Source organism: Solanum verrucosum, unplaced genomic scaffold (genome assembly GCF_900185275.1).
Source record: "Solanum verrucosum unplaced genomic scaffold, falcon-dt-bn FXZP01000153.1, whole genome shotgun sequence".
Classification (NCBI taxonomy): domain Eukaryota; kingdom Viridiplantae; phylum Streptophyta; class Magnoliopsida; order Solanales; family Solanaceae; genus Solanum; species Solanum verrucosum.
In genome coordinates this window covers 815437-826288 of record NW_026020426.1, presented here as the reverse complement: position 1 = coordinate 826288, position 10852 = coordinate 815437, and the positions used below count along the sequence as shown (strand labels likewise).

Genomic DNA, 10852 nt, shown 5'->3' with positions numbered 1-10852 from the left:
AGACTTGGTGAGTCTTCTACTTCGAGGACACTATCACTTTTATTGTTTTCCATATGTTTTAGTTTTCAGACTTTGTATGTGGTGTACACGTTACATCCCAACCACTTTTTGGATGTAATAGATGGCTTGTCAAGACTTTGTTGTACTTTTGCTTATATGTCAAACTCTTTAATTCTTATGAGATTTCTTGTTTTTCTCTAATATGTTGTGTATATGTATGTCGGGTGGCTTGTGTAGGGCCTCTCAGAGTATTTTACTCCATGTCACATCTAGGGTGCACTTTCGGTCGTGACATACTGTCACGAGCAGTTGAATTCGGGAAAACTTCTAAAACGAATAAATACAAGAGCGCAGAAATCAAGAAATGGATAATACTAACTTTGTGATAAAACAGAAGGAAACAAACAAGTTGTGTATTTAAGAAAAAGAATTAATGATTTTGATTTGAAGGAGTCTAAAGAGGCAAGGAGTTTGAATGTAATATGGGAAAGGTAGGAGGAAAGAAGTCTTCTCTACATGAAATACAAGTGCCATGGGTCTGATCGTAAAAAGCCAAATAAATTCGACAAGTACTTCCTTTCTATAACTTCTCATACTACAAAGTACAAACTAATATAAATAGTATCAACCTCGAATCATATATATTTTAACATGTGATTTTCCATGTCAAGATTACACGACACACGTGCTTAATGTTTGGTGTTGCTATATATGTCAAAGAAGCAACTTATGTCGATCGAGAGAAACAAAGGAGTACATTAATGTCTTGCAAGGGTGAAACTAAAGAGGGTCACCGGAACACCACCTATCAAGCATGGGAAGGCATTGTTCTGGCTTGAATTCAGGCGCATTATGACCCGCACCCTAAATGAATTAATTCAAGGAAAATCAAGATGCAATGATGTTGGTTTAGAGTTGTTGCAATAGGGAATAGTCGTTACCTTAACAGTTGCATATGTCAGCTCATAGTCATTTTGTAAATACTTCACCTTGTATCTACATAAACGAAGTATTAGAAAAATCAACAAATATCGGGTGGGTAAAAAAAGCATTAGAGAGCAAGGAACCAACCCTGCCACTTGACCATCGATAAACCAAGGCTCCCAATCACTTGCAATTGGCAGCTTCAAAGTGTCTATCCATTCTTCCGTGCTCAAATGAGGAACAATCATGTCATGGTCACCACTATCAAAGTAAAAATAAAAAATTCATCAAACAGTCTATTCTGGTAACTTTTTTCCAGTGATTAGGCTTACTATAGTACTAATAATTGCTTATTTTTCTTAAGCCTGAACACAAGTTGATATCTCTTGTTTCTTTGTCTTTTTCATTTTTTCCATTATATAGTGATTAGTAAAACACAAAGGATAATCTTTCTAAGGTTAGTGATTAATATAGTAAGTTCACTTAGAAGAACGGTGTAACATGAAGAAGAAGAGAAGTTATCTTGGAGTAATACCTATAAATTAGTGCTCGACAGGATTTGTTGGTGAGATGCCGATGATAATCAATGGCACTTGGGACATCATACACATATGACTCGGTTCTCTCCTTACCTCTATAACGCATGCTTTCATTGCATCTCACCCACTCCAATGTCGTTCCCTGGGTGTTTTACATGACCATATCATTCAAAAACCAACTGGTTAGCATTGGATATGGACAATAGGAATAAAAACTGTATTTGCATACCTCACGAACGTTTAGTGCTTTCTGGACAGCTTTATCATTTGCCCAAACATATGAGTATATGTAATTTTTTTCCTGGTTTTTGGGTTTAAGAAGTTAACTCTGCAAATTCTTGTATAATATACCAACAGAATTAACACAATACATGATGCTAAGAAGGCCTCGTTGGGGGGAGGGAAATAGAGACTTACTCGACACCATGGTCCTGCAATTGGAAACACTGAATGGACATTTGTAGGAGCTTCTTGGAGAAATGGAAGGTCACACCAAGGTTCTAAAATATGCGCCTCTTTTATGTTCTTGAGACACTAATCACATGCAATGACTGATTATTTAAGCATAATTGGACTTTGAAGACATCTTAGCATTTTATAAGTGTAGAATTTGATCCCTTACCCTTGTTACTTTCTGAAGATCATTTAGACATAATGTGTTATGTGGATCAACGTCAATATAATTCCCATTGCAATTTTCTTTAGCGGACTACACAATAACATAGGGAAGATTAGTTGCAGAATCATAATGAATTATATGTAATTTCTAGTTGAACTACTGAAGAAGTTAATATTACAGAACATAAGCTATTAGATACCTGATAGATCTTATCCGAAATAAGTGCCATACGGTTAGCATATTTGACTTTACCATTGACGTCGATGTATCTATCTGTTTGAGCATTGCCTAGTATATATCCCTACATTCAATCCAAAACCTCAGGTTTTACAGCAGAATTTAAAATGAGAAAGTATCAACAATGAGAACAGAAAGAAGAGGTGAGCAACTAAACGTATTGTAGTTCATACTTTGATATTCAGTTGAGGCTCGTCACCAACTTCAATACCTTGAGAGAAAGAAAAAGGTGATGAAACAAGATAACAAAAAGACTTATGTTGAACTCATGTACAAGACACAATACCATCGTATATTTTGCGAGTAAGCAGTGGAACAAAAAATCCTGCATAGGAACTACCACTAACATATAGTGGGTTCTTGAGATACTCGGGATGATCCATAAGCCACTACAACACAACAATTTCAGTCTCATGAATTTGCTTATAAAGTTCTGATCGACATTGAGACATGAGATGTAAGATATATAAATAAATATTGTTGGAGAAAAAGATTCAAACATGCTGGGCTCTTGTGACTTTTTAAAACAGGTCTCAAATTGTAAAGTTTCCCTTTTTCAAGATTTGGAATACCAATGGATAACAAATCCTACTACAATGAATCAATATTTCGAGCTATACATAAAAATATGGATGAATTTGCTCAGAACAAAATTGTCTCACCTTTCTAAGGAATTCATAAGTTAGAGTTACAGAGAGGGTATCACTACAGTTGTAAGCTTCTGAAGTGTTTGCGTATGAGTAGCCTGTGCCAGCTGGTTGATCTATAAATATTATGTTGGCCACCTAATAATGAAAACCAGATTATAGACAAGCAACAATAAAAATATAAGCCAATTGTAAACGACTAAGCTTACAAAACCTTGGTCCAAGAATATGAGTTCAACTCCAATTTTGGGAAATTTCCACTAGAATTTGCGTAATCAAAGGTTAAAGGACCTGAAAGAAGCATCAAGGTCATTTCTACAACTCATTAACTTTTGAGATATATATAATAATCCAAACAAGAAGCATACACTTGTTCACAACAAATATATCTCTTAGACTCTGAGACTCTTAACCTAAAACTGATCTTTTAGCCATTGTCCTTATAACTGCTTGCATCTTATGTACATATATTGATACATAGTGGACATTATTTATGAGTCCTTTATACAATCTTGACTAGTTTTCAATATTTATTTTTCGCAATCAACAAATCATCACAGAAGTCAAAAAGTTAAGAAGATCAATCTAGCTAGAGGAAATCAAGCAATCAAAAGTGAAGACACAAGAAAAGAAAGGACACACAGATCTGGGAATCAAGAGGAAATTATGCAATCTGGAGTAAAGACATACAGATTTGGGAATCAAGATCAACTTGCACCTGAAGAATAAGGATCCAAAGAAAGACAGAATACTTTGTACAAGGCAGAAACAAATCATGACGATCAAAAAGGAAAAGGATCACACAGACATATCTGATATGGATGTGTATACTCAATTAAGGAATACTTAATTGAATGAAACACCTTTGGGTTAGAGTTTGTGTCAAAATAGTAAATCCAATTTGCAAATCCGATAGAGTGAAGTAAAGATCCATTCAACCGAGTTCTACAAAAAGCTCTAAAAAAACCCTTCTAACCCAAGGGGACTGGACTAAACATCATACCGGTGATCAAAACCAGTATAAAAACTTTTGTCTCTAATGCTAACTTGCAGGAAAGTCGACTTCCATGTAAAAGTTTTAGAGTTAAGATTATTTTAATCGATGTATCATATACCTTGGATTATCAATGCAAAGTTGATATAACTGGTTAGCTTTAATTGCATATCGAAGCTAATAAGTATATGGGATAAAATTGACATACCCATCTCATATAGAAGGGTAGATAGACCAGAACAACCAGGACCTCCAGTGAGCCAAAGCATGAGAGGATCATTTTGTGGGTCTCTCTCAGATTCTATGAAGAAATAAAACAGCTGCACTTTTTCCTCTTGTCCAACACCAATGTAACTGATATATGAACATAACAATTAAGTGTCTATTTATATACAGAATGACAAAATTAATACTATCAACTTACCCCGTTTCGAGTGTGAATGGAAGTTTTCCTTCGAATCCAGGAAGAGTCTCAACGATAAAGTGCGAGGAGACGACATGAGACACAAGTAGCAGCAGTAGAAACACAATGAATCGCACCATTGGAGTTGAATGGAATTGAGAAAATGAAGTGATGAAAGCTTTTGAAAAGTTGTGAAAAGAGAAGAGGGGGACTAATATATAGAGGCTTAACTTCACGTGTCCGGTGCCCTTCACACCAAAAAACTTGCACATAGGACAACAAATGTAATCTTTTGAGTTTTGACCATTTTCCTTAAATTTCTATCTAGATTGATTACACATGATATATATTTAATTGAATGACTAAGATTTTTAACTAATAAAAACAAAACCTTAATTATGTTTAGAATAATTAATTACTTCTATATATAATTAAAGCTTTTTTAATTATATAATCTTTACCATTAAATTAAACTTATGCCATGTGTCAGAGTCTAAAACCCAAAGAATAATTTTTTGTTAAGAAAATGTTCAAAGGGCAACCAAAATTTGAAGAAAAACCTCTTGGTTATGTAAGATAAGTCAGACTCTTATAGTGGTGTAATTATTCCCATCATCTCCTAAATATGAACATTTATAATGTATTTTTTCTTTAAATATAGGTATTTGTGATATGAAAGACGTAGTGATTATCTCTAATCGATATCCATGTTATTTTAATTTGTATTTGGAACAATTCTTTATCTTTATTTCTTCATAGTCTTGAAACTTTTGCTTATCGCATTAATCAACAGACGCTTGACATGTGTACGTCAGTAGAGCGATCCCCAATCATTCAAGAACCCACTGGCAATGAGTTTGATCTTTGTAATACGATATTATTTTTCAATATGAATATAGATTCTTCAAGGGGTGCACTCCAAAAACAAATGATGTGGAAAATTTAGAAAATGACATGCTCTCATCCTATTAAATATTTTGGACTTCTTGCAATCAAGCTGAAGACTTATGTGAGCAAATACTACAACACAGTATTACAAGCAAACATATAGTGAGACTTTAACTCCCATGGGTGAACAAAATGTATTGACCACCTGCTCCATTTTATTTTATTGTAAATACTGAATATTTGCAGACATCTGATCTAAATCAAGAACTCAATGCAAGAAAGATATGGACATCGCTCCTGCTCACATGTCAGTAGTCTATGTATAGATGTTCAACTAGCTATGTTTGTGTTTATGGAAAAAAAAATTGAAGTAAAGTTTTATTTTTATGTTTATATTTATAATCTAGAGCTAAATTGCCAAATAATTTTGTAACACCTCGATCACAACTCTATTATCCGAATCGTTCATCATAAGTATATGAGCTTGAACCAAGTGATGTCCTACTTGCTCATGTGTTTTAAGGTCCTTTACCAAGTGTAGAAGGTGTTGGTGTAATATATCAAAAATACAATAAATTACAGTTGAAAATAAAATGACAAAAAATGAATAAAAAAAGTATTTTGGCTGGGGCGCGGATATCTTGCTCTCTGTAAGGAGATTCAAGCCCACTGCGGCATAATCTACACTTATCCAAGAGTATCACTCTTGATGTTTCCCCTCCAGAATACAATAGCCCAACAACGTCGTACACTCAAGAGACTCTGGATTAGTCGAAGAGTTCAAAGCTCCACAAAAAGAACACCTTCCTTGAACATATAATTACTCTCATGTTATATAGTGAATATAATTGAAAACTTAGAATATTATTCTTTGTCTCAACTCTCTCTTTCACTACGGTAACTCAATATATACACAATGCAACACTTCTCATCTTATCTCATACTCTATCACTTGTCCATCTCTTATGTACTCAACACAAAGTAAGACCACACTATTTATAGGTGATGGATTTTTCATTGCAATGAATAGGAAGATAATGGCTAGTAAATGGGATAAGTGAGTGACCTATAAGTTACATAGGTTACAAGAATAAAGAGAAATAATAATGTGTAAAATGAAGAATTGGTGGTTACAAAAGTTACTACAATTAATGACGACATTCTTTCATAATTGATGAGAGTAAAGAGGCACAAATGTAATGCCCACTAATGAACATAACATGATTCATAATGTGACATATGATACATTTTTATTAATATTAAAATGTCATACTAACCGTCCCCCACTCATTTTAATATTAAGATAAAAGAGTACTTCACAATTTAGTTGAAGATAGACTATTATACATAATGAATGTGTGCTCTGCATTGAACTTTCACTTAGTAAAACAATAACCTTTACTCAAGAGTCAGTAGTGGTCTCAAACTTTAATTATGACTGCTTAAGAGAAATAAAGTAGCATTGCTTACACACAATAATCTAGATGTTTACATAAGCTTTTACATCCATCACATTACGACCATGTGTTATCCCAATTTTCATGAGCGCTTTTTAAAACAAGCCCATTCTCATTGAAAGCGGCCTACTTTCACACTCACATAGGTGAAATCTGTCAAGGGTGATCCTATGATTTGACACCTCACTCGTACGAGATACAGACTTTCATTAATAGTTCAAAGACTCAACCTCCACAATTCATTATAGGATAAATGCGCTCACATCATTGGGATTGAATAAAATTATTATTAGTGTATTTCATAACAAGTCATCATATGATTTGTTTTTCCCATTGAACCTGATTATAGGATCTCTAGTCCCAGATTACGTTTCCTCATATATGACTCAGGATTTATGAGCTTAAATTTCATCCCCCTCGATGTGCTTCATACCATTTATCTTGCTAAGACCTTAGTTTATGATTTTGCAAGATTATCACAAGTTTTAACACAATTAATATTCAGAGTATACCAGTAATCAATATGATCTTACTATATTGTGTTTTCTTCTCATGAGTCTAAATTTACTCTTATAATAATGATTATGTATTCTACCAATAATATTGGTGCTATCATAATAAATAAAAAATAGAAAAAATAATTTCTCAAAATAAACATTTGTTATAATAAAATCAATTCACTCTTTCACTAATTGAAGTTTAATCTTTTACTTCAACCTCCATAGTAGATTTAACAAAAAATAATTTGTATTTCTAATTCCACCAAATAGCACCAAGTTTTCTCACCTGTACAAACAAAACTTTTAAGTATAGCATGATATTTTTTCGCATAAAACAAGCCATCAAATTTCATACCAAGTAAATATACTTGATTTGCTTGTATATGCTATACTATATACACTATATCATATCAATTGAAATTAGTGGTATTTCTAGCTCATATATTTGATTAGGCTAGCAAACTCCTTTTAATTTGTCACATAATTTTTAAAAATTAAATCAAAAGGAGTTGCAAGACTCGCACAACAAAAAAAATGCATTTCACATTTTTTTCAACATAATGTGACTTGACAAGTTAGAAAATTCTATCACATGTTTTATGTTATTTTTCATTTCAGAAATGAATTTTTTTCCACCCAAATATTTGATATCCAAATGGCTACTCAACATGTTTTTCATAGTTTCTTTGGTAACCCCATGTTAGAGCTAAAATCATCAACTCATATGTGAACTAACAAGTGATTATTTTCAAGAGTAATTTATGCACTTGTAATACTCCTTTTTAGAGAATTTCTCAAAGATGCAAAAACCATATTTCACAATGATTTTTTCTATTTCATGACCCCCCCCCACCATTATTTTAAGAATTTAAATATCATTTTTCATGAAAATTAGTACACTTCATTCATGCAAATATTAAGTAAAAATATTTTTTTTTTCTTTTACCTTTTCTCCACTTGAATTGAGAAAGTAGAAAATATTTTACCGTACACCTTTTCTCTTCCATCTTTTGAAGAGAGCGGCGTTGAGCAGAATTATGTTGAGATTCCCATCTTGATATCCTCACTTTTTTCATACTACAACAAAAACATGAATCTCCTTAAAATTGTTGGTGTAATACACCACAAATACCATAAATTATAGTTGAAAATAAAATGACAAAAATGAATTAAAAAGTATTCTGGATGAGGCGCAGATATCTCTCTCTCTTTAAGAAGATTCAAGCTCGGTGCGACATAATATACACCGATTCAACGATATCACTCTTGACTTGTCTCTCCAGGATACAATAGCCCAACAACATCATACACTCAAGCAACTTCATATTAGTTGAAGAGTTCAAAGTTCCACAAATGAACATCTTCCTTCAACATATAATTACTCTCATGTTATATAGTGAATATAATTGAAGATTTAAAATATTATTCTTTGTCTCAACTCTCTCTTTCATTGTACTAACTCAATATATACATAATGCAACTTTTGTAACCAGTCATTCCACTAGTTATATCCAACACTTGTACTCAACACAAAGTAAGACCACACTATTTAAAGATGATGAATTCTTCCTTGCAATGAATAGGAAGATAATGGGTAGTAAATTGGATAAGTGAATGGCAAGGAATAAAGAGGTGGAATAATGGGTAAAATTAAGAATGGGTGGTTACACAAGTTATTACAACTAATGATCACATCCTTCCATAATTGATGAGAGTAAAGAGGCACAAATGTAATACCCACCAATGGACATAACATGATACATAATGTGACATATGATATATATTTTTTTAATATTAAGATATCACACTAACATCAAGTGTATTAGAAGTGATTTAGGGTCATAAGAGACCTCTAGCTCTAAGTCGAGTTCAAAGCCTTTCTATCGGTTAAGTTTTTTGTATTAGTTTATACAATGATCAACTTTAAATGATCATATATCTCATCATATAAAGAATAATATAGGCGGGACCATAAAATTTATTATTTTATAGAAGTATTATTTAATTGATAAACTAATATTTATTAATTTAAAGTGTGCTTCGACACCGAAAAAATTGTTTAGAGATGAAATCTCAAAGAATTTGAATGAACCAACTTGTAAAAACGTCATTCATGAAGTTGAGGTCATGATTATTGATTTCGGTTACTGCAATAAAATAGACATTAATAACCTATTGAATGAGTGAAAATGATACATGTTCAGAGATCCAGAGCTTAGAACAAATTGTGGATATCATTGGAAAAACAATGTTGATGATAAAGTTGAAGATGATACAATCAATACCTTTGGAACCAGTTACGCGTAGGAAAACACTTATCACATCTAGAACTCTTCACAATTTTATGGTGCAATTAGAAAAAATAACATCGAAACTTTTGGATGCAATAAGAAAAGTTAGAGATGAGCTTCAACAAGATTTAAATTTTAACAAAAACTAGAACATAATATAATCATATTTCACTAAATTGTCTTAGATATATTGTATCTTTTAAGACTTATTAATTTATAATATTAATGGGACTATATATTTATATAGGGGTCTTCTGAAAATATATTATCTTATCGAAATGAGTGAATTTTTTTTCCATTGGCCAAGTCGGGACCGGAGGAAATTATTATCTTAGAGAAATTATTAATTAATCGAGTATTAATTTAGTGAGGTTTTATTGTACCCACCAATGGATATAGCATGATATATAATGTGACATATGATATATTTTTATTAATATTAAAATATCACACTAACATCAAGTGTATTAGAAGTGATTTAGGGTCATAAGAGACCTGTAGGTCTAAGTTGAGTTCAAATTCTTCCTACCGGTTAAGTTTTTTGTATTATTTCATACAATGGTCAACTTGAAATAATCATATCTCTCAGCATATAAAGAATTAAATGGCACGTCAACTATAAATTTAAAGTTCTTTGAGTCTTATTTTCAACACCACCAAGATTGCATCAAACTGAGATCTGAGTAAAAAATTATGATCATCTTAGTTTTGTAAGGCATTTTGTCTTGAACATGCATTTCGTCGGCATTGAACAGTTCTGAACTACCAAAACATCAGTCTAGCACCGATTGAGGAAAAACTAAGAGGTTTTTTATTTGAACATGTGTTTCCCTGGTGTTTAACAATGTTGGATAGGTGTTTCACCGGTTAACATGCCGGTTGGGTGACATGAAATCATTTAAGGCAGTTTTAGTCTGATTTTTCTCACTTTTGACTATTCTTTCAAGCCCTAGAAGTGGTTTTCTCTCCTCCTCTCATCCTTATTCTCAAGGTATGCTCTTCTCCATGAATTTCAAGCTATCCAACCCAAATTTCTTCACCTATTTATGAATCACTTATAGAAATCTTAAATCTTGATCATAGGGTTTCTAAGAAAACGAATCCAAGAATTTCAAGAAAAGGTTTCTTGGTTGTTCTTCATCAAACTAAGGTTTTTCTTCAAGAATTTTTAAGTATTTAAGGTATGTAAGCCTATCATAGTGAGTTAATGAGTCCGCCCTACATGTATTTTCAGTTAGCAAGATTGATGTCACGACCTGGGCCTACACCTTAGACGTGATTGACGCTCAAGAACCATTTTTGATCCCCAAGAGAACCCTCTGCCTGGCTACATGACTGACATGATATTAAACA

At 32.6% G+C, this 10852-nt stretch overlaps 1 protein-coding gene across 1 annotated transcript; it reads right to left on the bottom strand.

Annotated features, from left to right (window-relative positions):
• Positions 1-780: 780 nt before the first annotated feature.
• LOC125807220 (serine carboxypeptidase-like 18) lies at positions 781-4503 on the bottom strand. The gene is made up of 14 exons (XM_049486944.1): positions 4385-4503; positions 4169-4314; positions 3181-3257; positions 2982-3104; positions 2606-2708; positions 2493-2530; positions 2282-2383; positions 2086-2172; positions 1881-1997; positions 1693-1764; positions 1460-1605; positions 1072-1185; positions 942-996; positions 781-864 (listed from the first exon to the last, which is right to left on the bottom strand). The coding sequence occupies exons 1-14, from the start codon at positions 4501-4503 to the stop codon at positions 781-783; spliced, it is 1383 nt and encodes a 460-aa protein (XP_049342901.1).
• Between the last annotated feature and the right edge of the window lie 6349 nt (positions 4504-10852).